General features: G+C 43.7%; 2 protein-coding genes across 5 annotated transcripts in view; one reads left to right on the forward strand and one right to left on the reverse strand.

Moving 5' to 3' along the window:
* Positions 1-21: 21 nt before the first annotated feature.
* MRPL30 (mitochondrial ribosomal protein L30) overlaps positions 22-17752 on the forward strand; it is a 24940-nt gene continuing 7209 nt past the window's right edge. The window contains exons 1-7 of one of the 4 annotated variants that reach the window (XM_040993794.1): positions 22-114; positions 1638-1713; positions 2881-2961; positions 4945-5091; positions 5342-5415; positions 5494-5661; positions 6753-9208. In XM_040993794.1, the coding sequence (XP_040849728.1) occupies positions 1663-1713; positions 2881-2961; positions 4945-5091; positions 5342-5415; positions 5494-5617 (477 nt within the window). In that variant the 5' untranslated portion in view covers positions 22-114; positions 1638-1662 and the 3' untranslated portion in view covers positions 5618-5661; positions 6753-9208. Of the gene's footprint in view, positions 115-314; positions 690-1637; positions 1714-2880; positions 2962-4944; positions 5092-5341; positions 5416-5493; positions 5709-6752; positions 9209-17752 lie in introns of those variants that run through there. The other 3 variants (XM_040993795.1, XM_040993792.1, XM_040993793.1) reach the window with 3 other exon arrangements.
* On the reverse strand, positions 8343-13916 carry LYG2 (lysozyme g2). The gene is made up of 5 exons (XM_040993790.1): positions 13874-13916; positions 11484-11624; positions 10544-10740; positions 9673-9811; positions 8343-8461 (listed from the first exon to the last, which is right to left on the reverse strand). The coding sequence occupies exons 1-5, from the start codon at positions 13914-13916 to the stop codon at positions 8343-8345; spliced, it is 639 nt and encodes a 212-aa protein (XP_040849724.1).

Below are 17752 nucleotides of genomic sequence, written 5' to 3' on the forward strand. Positions count from 1 at the left end.
GCGCCGGAACACTTTTGTCTCGCCGCGACGGAGGTTTTAGAGTGTCGCACCCGGCCGTACTTCCGCCGTTCAGCTGCTCCTGGGAGGAGAGGTTAGAGTGGGCGCTGCTGGATGGTGAGTGCGGGGCTGAAAGCATTGCCTTTTCTCCAGGAGTCTGTAATTGGGAACCTTCTCCAAAACGGGTTGGTTTTTCCCGGTTGCGTCTTGCGGGAACAGTTCACGGAGACCTAGATAGGTCTGGTTCCAGTCCTATCTTCACGTATCAAGGGCCCACGCTGATTAATTGCTTTTCTTCACCTGTAATGTTAAATTAGTTACCTGGCTAAGAGGGAGGTTTGTCGGTTCTCCACCGTGAGGCTGGTTTTCTTCTTTTTTTTCCACTGAACTTGGGGAATAAGTCCTTAAGCCTGGCGCACACGCAAAGAGAAATAGTTTAGATAAACCTTTAAAAAAAATCTGAAAGAGTTGTGAAATGAGAAACCACCGTGCGCGGGTCCACTGTGGAAATGCTGCCTTAGCCTGACAGTTCCCGGAGGCATCGGAGTCCGGAGCCCCGGAGCCCCGGAGAGGAGTATAACCCGAAGAGTAGCTGGTAGCCAGATGCCTGCCCCCTTGCTGCACTGCTGCGTCAGTTCTTGAAAATTCGGTAAGAAAGACGACTTGTTTCTCTAATGCATTCACTCACATCAGTAGGGTACCTTTTTTTTTTTTTTTTTTTTTTTTCTGATTTGGGTTTAACTTAAGGCTCACGTTATTCCGCCTGTGGCCACTGGGAGTTCTTGCAGTTGGCTTCTGTGCATTTTTTTTTCACATCCCTCCATCACTGTGTGGTTTCTTTCTGACACTAGGCGAGGCCACTGCCACAATTAAGCGGTTCCTTTTATTTGAGAAGTCTATTGAAAACGGAGATCTGGGCTCTGCGTTTGTTCATTGCTACCAGGAGCAGTTGAGCTAGCCCTTGCCTACATTTCTGTGGCAGTGGCTGTGGCTGACAATATCTGTATTAAAATAGACACCAGCATACATTAGATAAGCTCTAATCTGGTTCATGTGGGTGATGCTAGCCTTCCCTTCTTGACAATTTGTAGCCTCTCAACAAATTACTTTTTGGGAGCTTTTGAACAGAGTAATCTGATTTAGGATTTCATGAGATAGGAAAAGGGGGAGTTGGAATAGAAGCCGGAAGGCCAATTAGTGGGACTTTGTTGAAAGCAAAGTGATTAAAGATGCTTAAGGAGTTGAATCACTATAAAATGCTTCGCTTGGAAGGAAGAAGTATGGTGAAACGATTTGCATTACATTGTTTCAGTTGCTAAGGAATCTTGTGTTGATTCCAACAGCTCATTGTTTTGAAAGGCAGATTTTAAAAGAGGACAGACAGACAGAAAGCTCTTGCATCTGCTAGTTCACTGCCCAAGTGACCTCAGTGAGCGGAGCTGAGCTGACCCAAAGCCAAGAGCCAGAGGCTCTCCTGGGTTTCCTGTGTGGATGCAGGCTCTCCTGGGTTTCCCGTGCGGATGCAGGCTCTCCTGGGTTCCTGTACTAGGACTTGGCCATCCTCACCCCTCTGCTTAGTGCTTTGATGTTACAGTGTGTCCAGGACTTAACTGAGCAGTGTACCTGTGTTCTCCCTATAGTTCCTTGCGGGACAGTCATCACAGAATGGCCGGCATTTTGCGCTCAGTCATGCAGAGGCACCCAAGCAAACTACAGGTAAGAGTTTCTTGTCAAGAATTATTTATTTTTTGTAGTTCCATGTATGATTATTTTTCTTTCTTATATTCAGTTTATTTTCCAATTTCCTTTTATGTTAATTTTTTAATGTTGGAGATTGTTTTGGTGCATTTATGGTTTATCTTTTTTATCCCTAAAGATTTGGAATCACAGATTTTTTTTTTCCTAAAAACCTGCCAGTAGCAATGTGTACTGTTGGTTTTTGCTTTGTCTATTGTAATACTAAAGTTCTACGAGTTTTTCCCCCCTTCAGTTATGAAAGAAATAGATTTTCGGTCATAGAAAATTAGGGGGAAAAAATGAAGAAAAGCAGAACCGTCCTCCAGAAACTATTCATGTTGACATTTTTATGTATTTCTTTTTAGTCTTTGTTTTAGAAAAATGTGTTGGTGCGGTGTGGTCTGCTTTGGTTAATCTAGGTGTAGGCCTGCTGCTGTGTGTAGATGCTGATCTTGACACACATTATCTTCACCTCCCATTAATCCTGTGAGGCCAGGACTCTCGGAGTGGTGTCTGCTGTCTCACAGCTGGGAGGGTCAGAGCCCAGTGTTTATGGTCTGTGAAAGTCCCTGTTCGTCCATTCCCTCCTGCCCTTTGCCCACCTGTTCATGCCGTCTCCAGCCAGGTCTGACCCAGGCAGAAGCCAGGAGCCAGAAACTCCAACCTGGTCTCAGTCCTTGGGCCGTGGTTCACTGCTTTCCCAGTGCCTTAGCAGGAGTATGGTTAAGTGGAGTCACTGGCTGTTTATCTTGCACTCCTGTATGGGATACGAACATCACAAGCAGTAGCTTAACATGCTGCACCGCTGCACCGTTCCCAGTGACTCTTTTTCTTTAGCAGCCTGAAACATAGCAATGCCCGTGTATTTGCCTGTTGTCCATGACTGCTTTTGCCCATTAATGGCAGAGTTGGATCTTAGCAGTGAAGCCCGTATAGCTCCAGATCTAGAAATACTTATCTGGTCCTTGGTGGAAAAAGCTTATTATGTGTTCATAGTAAAATAGAACGTATTCATCTAGAGAGCTGAGATAAACCTTTAACAATTACATGTCACGTCAGAACAGATTTTGATCACCTAGAGATTGGTGGGAATGGATTTTTGCACTAGACAGAGTTCTAAAAAATAAATGTTTTATGTCATTTTAGACTGTGACAAAAGGTGTGGAGTCTCTCGTTTGTACAGAGTGGATTCGTCACAAATTTACCAAATCAAGGATTCCAGATAAAGTAAGAATAAGGCCTTTTTAAAAATATTTTACATATTATATTTTAAAAGGTATCTTTTTTAATATTATTGGTAGTTTTTATGTTTAAATTATGTGTGGATATAGGTAGTAGTTGAAAATTTAAAACAGTAGGATTTTCAAAAAAATTTTTTTTAATAATGCTTACATAGTTGAACAGGGTGGGAAGGATCGAGGTTTAGGGAAAATTGGGTGAACTCATTGCTTTCAAATTTGCTGTTTCTTCTTGTTCCTGGTTTCTCATGCATACCAGCAGGTGTGGCAGCCTAGCCCAGCCTGCACCTTCCCCAGCCCACCGTCAGTCCCAGCTCTCATACTCCGTTGGTGGGAGCTGTAGCCTAGCAAGAAAGTCTCCAAAGTTCTCTACTAGGCTCTCTCTCAGCCCCAGGACTTGTGCTTACCAGTGGGTGCTGCAGCCCAGTTTGAGACGGTGGCCTCCAGTCTTAACATTAGTCCAACTGGGTGCTACAGCCTGGCTCAGCCCGACCTGCACCCAGTCCCAACTCTTGCAGGCAGGTACAGCTACCTAGTCCAGTCTTGCCCATGCTCAGCATTCATGTGAACTGGCAGGTTTTGCTGTCCAACCTGACCTAGCCTCTGCCCCATCCTGGCACTAACTCATGCCAATATGTGCTGTGGATTGGCTCAGCCTGGCCTGTCCCCAAACCCAGCTCACACATATGCCAACTGGCGTTGCAGCCTACCCTGGCCTGGCTTGTCCCCAGCCCCAACTCTCAGATTCACCAGCAGGAGCTACAGCCTAACAGGAGTAGCCCAAGTTCCCCTTGCCAGGCCCATTTCTAGCCCCAGATCTCACCTATGCTGGCAGGGGCTGTGGCCCAAGCTGACGAGCTGGCCTCCAGTCCTGGCAATCACCTGCAGGTGCTACGGCCTAACCCAACTGCCTGCACCCATTCCAGCTCTCACTAATCAGAGCTACAACCTCACCCAGCCTGGCCTGTCCTACATCAATTCTTACTCTCATGATCTCCAGCAGGTACTAGAGTCTAGCCAAGTCTGGCGTACTCCCAAACCCAGCCCGCATGCATGCCGACAGGTGCTGCAGCCTTGCCCAGCCTGGTCCACACACATCCCAGCTCTCATACTCCATACTCCCCAGTGGGAGTATGAGCAGGGCGATCACAGAGTTTCCCAGGCCCGGTCCCAGACCTGGATCTTGTGCATGCTGACTAGGATAGCTTCCTGGAACCCTTAACTCAGAAACAGCTCAGATGTCAGCTCTGTGGAGCTCATATCTCACCCTACACAGACAGAGTTTCATTGCATGTGTGTGTGTTTTAAGATTTAATTAATTTTGGGCCCGGCAGCGTGGCCTAGCAGCTAAAGTCCTCGCCTTAAACGTGCCGGGATCCCATATGGGCGCCGGTTCTAATCCCGGCAGCTCTACCTCCCTTCCGGCTCCCTGCTTGTGGCCTGAAAAAGCAGTCGAGCATGGCCCAGTGCTTTGGGACTCTGCACCCGCGTGGGAAACCTGGAGGAAGTTCCTGGCTCCTGGCTCCAGATTGGCACAGCACCCGCATTGCGCTCACTTGGGGAGTGAATCATCGGACGGAAGATCTTTCCCACTGTCTCTCCTCCTCTCTGTATATCTGACTTTCCAATAAAAATAAAATAAAAAACTTTAAAAAAAAAGATTTATGTAATTTTAATAAAAAGGCAGGTCAGATTATGGAGAGAAGGAGAGACAGAGAGAAAGATCTTCCACTACTAGTTCACTCATCAAACGGCTGCAGTGGCCAGAGCTGAACCAGGAGCTAGGAGATTCTTCTGGGTCCTTCATGTGGGTGCAGAGTCCCAAAGCTTTGAGCCATCCTCCACTGCTTTCCCATGGAGTTGTATTTGTATATGTGTAGCTGTATATGAGTGTGTGCTTAAGAAGAAATGAGAAGTACATTAAAACTAAGTGTTGGCTGAGAATTTGCCTTTTGTAATTATGCCTTTCCAGGTATTTCAGCCTTCACCTGAAGATCATGACAAATACGGTGGGGATCCTCTGCACCCTCACAAGCTGCATATTGTCACCAGAATAAAAAGTACAAAAAGACGGCCATATTGGGAAAAGGATACAATAAAGATGCTTGGATTGCAAAAAGTATGTAGCTCTTTTAGTCATTGTTAATATTGTTGAGATCTCTGAAGTTGATACTTTTTAAGCTTTATTTAGATACACATGTATTATTTCTTGAGTTGAAGTGTATTGGTGTACTTGACTATAAATCTGATTGATTTGTGCTTGTTTCTAGGTTTGTAACTTTGAATGAGTCACCCATTTCTCATTTGACTGACACTTGGAGTCCTCTGCTGTTTAAATCAGTCCCTAACAATTGTTCTTTTATTCGTAGGCACATACCCCTCAGGTTCACAAGAATATCCCTTCAGTGAATGCGAAACTGAAAATCGTTAAACATTTGATCAGGTTCGTTGCTTGTCACCCTAGCAATTTTTAAAAATGCGTCAGCTGATATAATCCTAAAGGCATTCTCTTACCTTGCAGAATCAAGCCCCTGAAGCTGCCACAGGGCCTTCCGACAGAGGAAAACATATCCAGCACGTGCCTCAAGAGCACTGGGGAGTTGGTGTTGCAGTGGGACCCACAACATGTGGGGCAGAATGCTTAGAAAGTCCTAACATCAGAGCAGCTACAGGTGTTCACTTCATGATGGTGAGAATGTGTGTTCCCCAGAATATATTAAATACCAATTGTGTTCACAGACTAAACTTGCTGAGATTCTTCCTATTCTGAAGAGTCAGAGCATTTTGTGGTATTATTTGGTTTAATTCTCTGGCTTTTACTTGAATAGTTCCATTTCCAAATAAGTACAGATAACATTGCTCAAATAATGTTCTAGCTAGAGATCCACTGACCACGTTGGTTAGCAGTTGTCACTAAAAATTGTTTCTCATTTAATTGAATTCAATTTCTGAATGGCTATCTTAGTCCATTTTGTTTAGCTAGAACAAAATATTTCAAAGGAGGCACTTCACATGAATCAGCAGTGTGTTTCACAAATTTGACAGCTGTGTAGTGTAGTTCAGCCTCAGGCAGCCACATCCAGCAGTGGTACCATGCTGTGTGCTGATGTGGCAGCTAGCATCACATGGTAAGAACCACAATGTGTAAGAGAGATCCTACAGTGAGAGAGCCTGCTGAGGAAGCCAGAGTCGCTGAGTAACAGTATGCTCTTGGGAGAGTGGCATCAGTCCCTTCCAAAAGCTGTTTTTTGCAACCTAATCAACTTGCACTAGAGCTGCTTCTTCAAGGTCCTTGGTGTAGGGGTAGGGTAGAATGGTATAGGAAATGGGGGTAGGGGAAAGAGCGTGTCATATCTAAACTACAGGAGATTCTTAGAGTGAACACTGTTAATGTGTTGGAGCAATCCGAGGCTGACCAAGACACAGTTGGTTCCTGCCCTTGGGGAGCCTACAGTCTATTGTGCTGCTAGCAGAGATGCAGCTAAAGTCAGGAAACACTGTGTGTGGCAGGAATGGCTGCTGTGTGCTTTAGTGTCTACAAGCACAAGAATGGCCAGGGGTTCAGAATTCCGGAGGAATCCCCGAGAAGGAGTAGAAAAAATCTTTGGGGGAAGATTAATTTATCCCCCCCCCTTTTTTTTTCCTATTACTTAGCTGGAGGAGTAAGCAGAAGTAAGACTTAGGGAAGGTTCGGTTCTGTAGTGGTTAAATGAAGATGACGGTGAAGAACCGCTGCTTCCCAGTTAATCTTTGTTTTCCTTTGTTTCTTGTGGAATTTAGCTCAGACAGCAATAGCATTGACGGGCAGAGAACCACATGTGGAAGATCTCTTTTCCTTTCTCCTTCTCCCTCTCTATAACTGATTTTCAGACAAATAAATCTTAAAAAGGAAAGAAGGAAGGAGAGAGATATTTTAGAGCATTACATTTTAAGACAAAAATATTACTGAAATGAAATCATATCTCATCATTTAAGCTAAAAGACAGTTACAGTTTTAATCAACATTGAATTTCTAGTACATATGTGTCTTAGAAGGTATAGATGAATAGAGACCCATAGGCTACAATATAAGGTAACTTTGTGTTGTTGGGGTCAAAGAGATCTTAAAGAGAATGTCATATCTGTCATTGTGCTGGTATTGACATGTAACTCTGGGAAAATACACTGGTTAATCTTTTGCCCAAAAAGCAAAGAAGTTCAGATAGATAGGTAATATTAGTCTTGACAGCCTACACTAGAGGGGCTCTCAATGTTAAGTAAATATTTGTAAATGAAATTGTCTTCAAAAGGAAGAAAAAAAACTGATATATTTCTTCCTACTTTATTTGAAAGGCAAAGAGAGCTTTTTCATCCATGATTTCACTCTCCAAAGGCCTACAGTAATCATTAGGATTAGACAGAAGCTAGAAGCCTTCAGCTGTTGGTGTCCCATGAGGTTAGTAGGGACCTAAGTATCTGAACCTTCATTTACTGGCTCCCAGGATGCACATCATGGGAAGTTCCTGCTAAATTGGGAGAGTCAGGACTCGAACCAGGCATTCTGATATGGAATGGGAACACCCCAAGAAGCAACTCAACCACCATGCCAAACTCCCTCCCTAGGAGAAGTCTTTAAGAAGAGTGTGGGAATAGACCGGTGTGTTAGTCTGATGTGGCCCTGTAACAAGTTACCTCAAACTTAGCTTGAAACCACACACCGTTTCAAAGTTCCTGTGGGTCCAAAGTGTGGGCATGGCTTAGCTGCGTAGTTTTCTTCCAATCTCAGATCAAAAAAGGTATCTCTCCAGGCTGGATTCTTAGTAGAGCATGGACTAGGACATCTACTTCCAAGCTTTCAGGCTGGCAGAATTGATTTTCTTGTAGCTATAACATTCGTGACAAGTTGCTTCTTCAAAAACAGCATTAGACAGAGACTCCAGCAAGATGGACACTTTACAGACAATGTGGTTGTGTGTATTCCATCACCTTTATTACCTCCCATTCGTTAGAAGCAGGTCTCAAGTCCTGCCTAGGCTCAAGGAAGAAGGGAATTACATAAAGGTGTGGCTGCAAGGAGGCAGGGTTGCTGGTGACCTTGTTAGAGCCTGCATCCCAAACTGGCAAGCCCCTCTTGGAATTAAGCACTTGTAGTTTGTAATGCTCCCTTTTAATCCCTTCTGCAATATCTCCTTTGAAGCAATTGTCTGTTTGTTTGGCCTAATGATCTAATAGAATATTTCCTTTTACTTTTGAATCAGTGCTCTTTGAGTCTCAGGACTGATGGGAAATGAATGTTAAATTTGAACCATTTCTTTGCCAAAGTTTATGTCAAACTTTCCAAAAGATGTCATCTGAGCACCCTACCAACCTGACCCAATCACACAGCATTGCCTAGTAACCATGCTTTTTATAGAATTTAGCTCGGGCAATGACATCATTGACGAAGTCAGCTTCTATGTCTGCAGGTGAGATGACACCGTCAATTCCTGACTTAAAGGCCAAGAGACCACCTGAAACAAAACACAGAGGCTTGGACTCATGTATTAGCATCCACCAAGAGTGACATATGAGCAAGGCCAGGATGTTGGCACTCAGGCACATCTTACAAAGCAGGCAGTCCCAAACCCTCCTTCCCCTCGTCCCTCCTGAAAGGCTGTGCCATCCCAAGCCTCCCTAGGAAAACTCCAGTTTGTCTTTCTCTCTCGCTCTCTCTGTGTCTCAGTTTTTGTTTTTTCTGGCTGTGAGCATCATGCTTGATTTTTACGTAGTCTAGGTCTGGAAGAACTGAATCTCCAGCAAATCATCAGTTTGAGAAGGCTTATAACATTCGTTCATTGAGTCACTCACTCACTCATCATTCAGTATGTTTCTGAGTACCTACTCTGTGCCAGAAGAGGTGCCACACTGAGTGCAGGGTACCCAAGACAGACTTGTTTCTTCATAGGTGCGTGTGTGTATGTGCGTGCATGTACCATTTTAACCTACAAGTTTATCCTCAGCAATTATTTGTGTATTTAGTGTAATTGCACTCTGCTTTGATCTGAGTTGATCCCTGCCATTAAGAACCTTAAACATAGAAACTGTTATGAAGTAAGACTAACTGTTAATGGTTGAAGAAGAGAAGCTATAAATATATTGGGGAATCTATAGGAATCAATGTGATTGAATGTCAAAAGAGAATTAATTAGAGAACTAATGAAAGCAATCTGGCTGGGATTACTGATTATAGAACAGTAGATCCAAAGACATGGACTATACAGAAGAAAGAACAATTTTATGCTGGGAGGCTAATGTGTCCATTTTGTCTGGGAGGTGCTGAAATTAAAGGAGTCTGTGGCTGGCCAATTAGAGATCTCTACTTAGACCTGAAAGCCTGAGAATGCTAGAAGAGTCAAAATTTGTCCAACCAATCTGGAAAATGGTCAGAAGTATCCTGAATCAGGAAAAATTTTAGAAGAAGGTAGACATTCTTCCAAACCAGAGCATCTACTCCAAAGGCATCACTCAGTAACTCAGTACCTGACGAGAGAGATGCCCTGAGGAACCCAGCCTCTTGAAGCAGGTAAAGGAGTCTGGAAGGCGTCAGTCAGTGAATCAGAGAATGCCAGGACAGCCTTTACACAGCCCCTGGACCCGCTACTGACCCAGTGGGGATGCTCCCCGGGAGGCCTCAGGTCTCATCCTCTACTCATTTAAACAGAACACTGCAAATAAAGCTTACCTTTGAGGTGTTGAGTCACACTCCAGGCAGGGAATTTTTTCTGGATTGCCTTAATTCTGTCTGTTAGTATCCCGACACCCTGTAAGAGGTGTTCTTTGCTGTCCCAGGAACCAACAGGGTGGTAAATGTGTTTATCAAGCTAAAAAAAATTAAAGTCATCCTGTCAACATCTGGATGAGGCAACCTGTTTTTCTGTGTTTCTTATTTTCTCATGTTCAAGTTCAATGCCTGGCCTTGGCATTTTTTCTTTATCTCAAGGAGCCAATTCTCTTATCCTTTATTTCATGAGTATAGAGTCAGAAAAACAAAGTTCTGGGGCAAGTGGACATGGCATAATTTTAGCTAAGCGTTCTAGTTAAACAAAAAAATAACAGGGAATGAAAAGAATGTTTCAAAACAATTAGCACTTAAAGTGTAGATATTTGTAGTAACAAATTATTGCACAGCTAATTAAGATAAAATTTGTTTCTAACCAGGGAGACCAGAAGTCTGGGTTTCTACCAACAATTTAAAATGGAGCCTGGGAGCAACTACCCAAATAATTGGGATCTCTTTCCTCCAGTTTACCCAACAGAGCAAGTTGCTTCCAGTAGAATATTTTCTCAGTTTGAACACATTACACATTATTTATTATAAGATTATAGTCACAAAATGTGTAATTTTCTCTGAAGATGGCCAATAAATAGTAAACCTTGTTACCAAATATGTGTTGCATAAATCTCAGAGCAAATTATGTTATAGCACTCAGAGCCAGATACCAGGGTGTTTGGGAGCCTGCAAGCATGGCAAATGGATTTCCAGTTTGAGTTGAGTTTCTGCAAGGAAGGTTCCTCACAGAGGTGGGGCTGATGGGAAGTTTCTAGCCAAATACCTGCATCAAGCCAAATTTAAGGCCTCTGTAGTCCCAGCCGTTTTGCAGAACGGCTCCTCCGTGGCTTTCTCTGGAGATGATGGCTGCAATGAGAGCAGGGTCTACACAATGTCTCTGTCCCACTTCTTTGATCAGATTCTGGTAAGGCCTTATGGCCTTCAGGTCCATCTCAGCAAACATCTCTGAACCACGAATCCCTAAGCAAATAGAAAAGGAACTGTTTCCTCTGATCTATAAGAGAACCCTTTTCAAGCTTCCTGAGTTGGCCACCTCTCTGACTACTGCCCATTCTAAATCATCCTTTGGATCTCTGACCTTAGAAAACCAGACAGGCCTGCAACCCCAAACAGGGCCACTTCTTTGTTCCTCCCTTGTGATATTGTGTTAGGAAGACTTCTGGATTAGGAGTCAGCCAACCTAAGTATGCATCAGTCTGGACACCTAGTTCTGAACCTTGTGGAGTCTATCCTCTTTGCTGAGCCCCAGGGCTCACATCTGTAAATTAACAGGGAGGGGTAGGTGTGATCCGGTTCGTTACCTATGACCTTCTAACCCCAGGATAACATCAGGTAGAAGGCTTTGAAACAGGATTACAAAGGAAACCAGAGAACAACAGAACTCCTTAGAACGCTCATGTTGTCACACATGGATAAGCACAGCAACAAACAAAACCAGGACCTAGTATTTTTACTTAAGGAATAACTTCAGGGGGTAAAAGCCAGTGCTACGAGTGAAGGTTTGGAAAGAATGGGGGCTGGGGCAGGCTCAGGAGATTAATTGGCTGGTTAAGGTGATCAATATTCTAGCATTTTTCTAACTTTTAATTTTGATATTACCTGTTATGGTAACAAGTGCATCTTTTCAAGATTAGGTCCTAAGAAAGAATCTGAAACTAGAACAAGAGGGTGGCAAGCTGGGATGTGCTTTGCTTCTCACTTACCGCAGTTTAGCAAAGTATTTATATCACAGAGTGCCCCTGAGGTCTCCATGTTCAGGATGTCCCCGTAGCAGCCATGGTACAGGCGAGGATGCAGGTGAGGGTTTATTGAGTGTATGTAGGGGTACGAGCCCCTAGAACTGCCTGGGAGGCGGGATGAGAATTCACATGAAGTGGGGCACAAAATGCTGCTTAAATCATTATAACAAACAGTGCTAAGCTGAAGGAAAGGGCCCTAGTCCCCGTCCTCCCCAATTTGTCCTCCCACCCTTGGCTCATCATCCTTTCCTACTTTGCTCCAATTTTTTTTTTTGTTAGTACAGTACTTAATTCTAAAGTACCAGTGAAAATATTACTAAAATCATTCCTAATATTTCTCACAAATATTGACTGTTGTATTGATCAGAATTAAAATTATTACAGGTAGGTCCAGTACAGTAGTCTAGTGGCAAAAGTCATTGCCTGGTGTGCACCGGAATCCCATGTGGGGCTAGTTTACATCCATAATAAGATAAGAAGACAAAGTGTATCTCATTCCTTGTCCCCATTCTTACAGTATTTTATTTATGTCACTTTACTTCCTTTTTACTTCCTTTCTTTTTCTTTCTCCCTCCCTCCTTTTTTTCTTCCCCCCCCCCTTTTTTTTTTTGTTGTTGTTGTTTGTTTTGTTTTGCCAGGGATGGGGAATTCAGAGAAGAGGAACCAAAAATCTCAGCTCCTTGTGGTCCTTAAACAAAGTTACAAAACAAGGGCTGGAGCTTGTGGCTAGGGTTCTGGGCCCTCCTGTGGTCTGGATGCTGCTGAGCTGTGTGTGTGAGGAGGGAGCGGGGACAAAAGCCTGAGACCTCATCACAAACTGGGAGGCAGGCCCCCAGCAGTCTCCTCCTGGAGAGGTGGAAGTGAGTGGACCTGGCGCCCCACTCCCTGACCCTGGCGCCCCACTCCCTGGCCCTGGAGGGCTACACAGACAGGCAGCAGGTCTTGCTTTCTTCCTTTTCTTCTCTCTCCCTACCCCCCACTTAACACCCTTTCTTACTCGATAGGGCAAGGACTTCATGTTTTTCTCTGCTGTGTCCTCTTTGACACCTGCAACAATTTCTGACTCAAAGGAGACCTTCAATAAACATTTGTTCAACGAATAAATTGATGGATAAAGAAAGAGGAAAGGGGGGGGCTATCTAAATTCCCTGGACTATGCATGTATAAAGACAAGTTCAATGTCCTTTTGCTGGCCATCATCACATGACCTACAGGCCACAGTCATCATAGTGATCTGAGATGCTTATTAAAAATGCAAATCATTGGGCATCTCATACCAGAATCTTTAGGTGTAAGATCAGAAACTCCACATTTTTAACCAACATTCCCAATTGACTTTGCAGTTTGAGAACCATGGCATTAAGTGAGTTGGAATGTGACCACAGACCCTGTACTAGTGGCTCTGGCATCATAAACACAGATCCTTTTTTAACTAGAGTCATGTGTCAGTTATACACAGCTAGCACGGTAACTCATAATTAATCTACTGGCTCTGTGACCCTGCTTCAACGTGGCAGTTTAAAAAGGAGTAAACCCAGCCATGCTTCCAGGCCTTCAACTGCAGGTGACAGGAAATCCTAGCTTTGGGGTAGCCTCTCTTTCCCAAAGTTAGAGTTAAACATTTTAGAAATGATTTCTTTTCAATCATCATTCTACAAAGATAGCTTGAACATTACTTACAATGGCATCTTATTTTTCTTAGGTAAAATTTTGATTTTCTTATAGAAGTTTCCTTATCATCTTGCAACCTATTTCCCTGAGAAATTCCTTCATATATTCTGGTCGCATTGACTTGACTCTGCTATACCAGAGACCCATTTCCTGCATCTGTGCCTCAGTGCCTTTGCTGAAGTCCTGCTTCCCTTCCTGCAGGCGCTTCCCTCCTCCTCTTTGTAAATCACCTTTCTTTAACCTTTGTGTGCCCCGCCACCACCATGAGAGCCTTGCAGATGGGAACACCCCAGCTTGAGTGGAGCTCCTCCTCCTCTACTCCTCCTAGACTAGTACGAGTCTTTCCTGTAAGTGCTCCCTTAACTCTTACCCACTGCTTGGTATTGATCATTTTCAGGTGTCTAGCCTCCCAAGGCGCTCAGCCATATATGTCTTGATAAGATAGCAAGCCTGGTAGGCACATTATTAGACAGGAAGTAAGTAGGCTAATTAATACTTGATTATTTAAAATTTTGCAATGATACTGACTTCTTGGCCAGCTGAATATACATTTAAAAAGCAGTTGACTAGTGGCCTAGCTAATCAGAAGGAGTGCCCACTCTTCCATTGCATGTAATTCATGACGGTGCTAAAGTTTTCATGGATACCCCACAAGCAACATGAAATGTCAGTCAACGACTTACCAATGAGGGCAATAAGTCCCACAAAGATGACAGGGGACAGCATGCTGGCCAGTCTTTATTGCAGAACCTGTTCTGACTTGAAATAAAAACCAGTTAATTTTTTAAAACTTGAGGATTTCTTAAAGGAAATTTACTTTGCTAAAATTAAAAACAAAAAATTAAGCTTCATTTTCAATGCCTATTTTCCAGTTCAAGATAGTATTCTCTATCTCCATTTATGAGTCATTGGATCACTGATTAAACATACTGACCCAACTCATCAAATCCAGTCTCCCACTGACAAGGGTCTCATGCTCCTTGTTATCTGTGTTATCCCACACCTTTCATCCTACTTCTGAAAGTCCTAGTTTTATACTGCAATCTCCCTAGGGAAAAATACAACACAACTTGGCAGCAGAGAACAGAACTTAAATGTTCTATGCTCCATTTCTTGCCCAGTCAACCCTTTCTTGACTTCACTCAGCAAACAGTGTACACATTGTAGAAGATACAAGACTCGGCACTAACCTGGTTTGTAACCTCAGAGAAAAATTGCCCCTCTCTGAGGTCTTCTGTACTTAGCAGCAAGCTGTATGTGAAGCTCTTACAAAGCAGTGATTTTTGTCCTGCAACACAGGTTTAACGACTGGAGAAGCCAATGGCAGGATATCCCTGCACCTTGGTTTCAAGTGAGCCGATCCCAGTGTGGTTCTGCTGCCGTGGAGGAAGCCTTTAAAAGCCAGCATATAGACTCACCTGCCTCCTCTTACCTTCGTCCTGTACCAGTGATTGGTAGAGGAGCTTTATAGATGGCTTTAAACCCTCACTTTAAACCACTGACCTCATTAGACCTGATTATAATAATACTTTGAATGTAGGTGGCCTCTTTAATAAAAGGACTTCAAAGTGTTTACGAACCACTATTAATTAATAAAGCTAATGAACCCCCAGATTCTACTGTAGACATATATTTTATGGATTGCTTCTGGATATCTAAAATTGTGCTAGATAAATAGCTTCTAAATTTGAGAATAGGAAGAGATAAAAAAGATAAATCAACAGGAAATACAAGCAGCTCTCATTCCTGGATTAGTTGTTTACCTGTGAGGCTGGTTCCCCATTCCAGGATCACATGATCCCCAGTCCATGTCACATGATGTCATCCCACTATGCCACATGAACATCACAGGTGAACTTGACACCAATAGCACTTCAGGCCATTAGTAGTGAGTTGAATCAGAAGTGGAGCAGGCAAGACATGAACTGGCACCCATTTGAGATGATGGTGCTGTAAGTGGAGGCCCATTATGCCAAAGCACCAGCCCCAAGAGATCTTTTTGTTGTTTTTAAGATTTATGTATTTGTAGACTGGTATTATAGTTCAATGGGTTAGGGCTAAAATCCCCTATAAGTGGATTCAAGTCTCAACTACTCTGCTTCTGATCTAGTTCCCAGCTAGTGAGCATGAGAAAGCAAAAGAAGATGGCCCAACTCTTGGGTCTACCATTCATGTAGAAGACCTGAATGAAGCTCCTGACTCCAGGTTTTGACCAGCACAACCCCAGCCATTGCAGCCATTTGGAGAGAGAGCCAGAGAATGGAAGATCTCTCTCTAATTTGTCTTTCAAATAAATAGAATACATCTTAAAAAGAAAAAAGTGAGCCTGAACCCTTTATACCTATGTAATCTTGCTTCTCTTACCATGTAATCCCACCACATGATGCCATTCACTAGGTTTTTGTTTTCTAAGGATTTATTTATTTATTGAAAGACAGAGTTATATATATAGAGAGAGATAAAAAGAGAAAGAGAGATCCTTCATCTTCTGTTTCACTATGCAAACGACCATAATATCCAGGGCTGGGCTGGGCTGGAGGCAGGAGCCTGGGGCTTCATCTTAGTCTCTTATGTGGGTGCCAAGTGTCCAAGCACTGGAACTTCTGCTGCTGCTTTCCCAGGCACAGTGTCCCTGGTCCCAACCATTCACCATTTTTTGAGGAAACCAGAGGGCCTTTACCAAAGGCCACCAAGATGGGTTCAGTCTTGAACTTTTAGCCTCCAAAACTATGAATTCAATAAATTCCTTTTAAAGTATCTGGCCTCATGTATTGTGCCATTAGAAAGCAAAATAATCATGGACCCATATTGCTGTCACCTCAGATATAATGAAAGGGTATAGATTTTGGAATCTTAGAGAGATCTGATTTAAATCCTTACTCTGCTCATTATGTCATCTTTGAGATGCAGCTTCAGTTCTCTTGGTCTCAGCTTTCCCACCTCTAAAAGCAGGCTGGACAGAAGGTAGTGCTAGGACACAAGGCAGTACAATAAGCTTCGATGCCAGTGTGGTCTCCTAGGATCTGGACTTTGTTTAGTTGCTGCTGGACTCGTTGCCTGTGTTTCCCATTTCTGGCTTGGTGCCCTCACCGGCTTTGTGGAAGGATTGTGTAAAATCCAAAAAACTTATCATGATTGAGGAAAGATCCAGGGCAGACTTCCTCCATCTCTGGGAAATATGCCCGTGCATCTGTTTCAAATGTCCCTTCCACTATTTCCCTTTTTTTTTTTTTTTTAATATTGATGTACTTATTTGAAAGGCAGAGTTGCAGAGAGAAACGGAGATATCTTCTATCCACCAGTTTACTCCCCATGATGGCCATGGCTGGGACAGTCCAAAGCCAATAAGTAGTAGCTTTCTCCAGGTTTCCCATATGGGTGAAGAAGCCCAAGCATTTGTACCATCATCTGATACTTTCCAAAACATAATTGCAGGGAGTTGGATTGGAAGTGGAGCAGCTGGGACTCAAACTGGCACACTTTTAGTGGCTTAACTCACAACTCACAATACCATACTGCTGGCCATTTCCCATTTTGGAGAATGGACAATCTACCTCCTCTCCAGTGCCAGGATACAATATGGGCAGTGGTTCCTGTCGCTGCTCCACTTCCCATCCAGTTTCCTGTTCGTAGCCTGGAAAGCAATTGAGGATGGGCCAAAGCCTTGGGACCTTGCACCCATGTGGAAGACCCAGAAGAAGCTCCTGGCTCCTGGCTTCGGATCATCTCAGCTCTGGCCGTTGAGGCCATTGGGGAGTGATCTAGTGGGTGGAATATCTTTCTCTCTGTGTCTCCTTTGTAAATATACTTTTTCAATAAAAACAATTTTTTAAAAAAGATTTTTAAAATACAAATAAAAATATCTTTCTAGAAAAATCTCACTTCCCTATTGTGGGCTAGCTTCTGGTAACCCTGGAGGGGCCTTTAGATGCCTCTGCCTTGGGAGAGCTGCAGCTGAAGGGTTCTAGAGGCACTCCGTGTTAGGAGGAGATAAGTGACAGTGGAGACCCAAGCACTGTCCATGAAGTAGGGTCCTTGACAGCCTTCTGAAATTATACGCCATAAGAAGCTGCCCATGCTCTCTGGGACTGGCATCCTCAAGAATTAAAGGAGAGGGGCCCAGCACGCTGGCCTAGCAGCCAAAGTCCTCACCTTGAACACGCCAGGATCCCATTTGGCCACTGGTTCTAATCCCGGCAGCTCCACTTCCCATCCAGCTCCCTGCTTGTGGCCTGAAAAAGCAGTCAAGGATGGCCCAGTGCTTTGGGACCCTGCACCTGCATGGGAGACCAGGAAGAAGTTCTGGCTTCTGGCTTCGGATCGGCACAGCACCAGCCATGCGGTCACTTGGGGAGTGAATCATCGGACAGAAGATCTTCCTCTCTGTTTCTCCTCCTCTCTGTATATCTGACTTTGTAATAAAAATAAATAAATCTTAAAAAAAAAAAAAAAGAATCAAAGGCGGACAGTATCTTGAGCCTCCTCAGTCCCCTCTCCTTTATCCCTGTCCACCATTCTGTGATGACAGAGACTGAATGCTATCCACCATGTCATCATTTCCT

The sequence above is a fragment of the Ochotona curzoniae genome, unplaced genomic scaffold, assembly GCF_017591425.1.
Source record: "Ochotona curzoniae isolate NIBS_2020 unplaced genomic scaffold, NIBS_Ocur_1.0 contig_883, whole genome shotgun sequence".
Lineage (NCBI taxonomy): Eukaryota > Metazoa > Chordata > Mammalia > Lagomorpha > Ochotonidae > Ochotona > Ochotona curzoniae.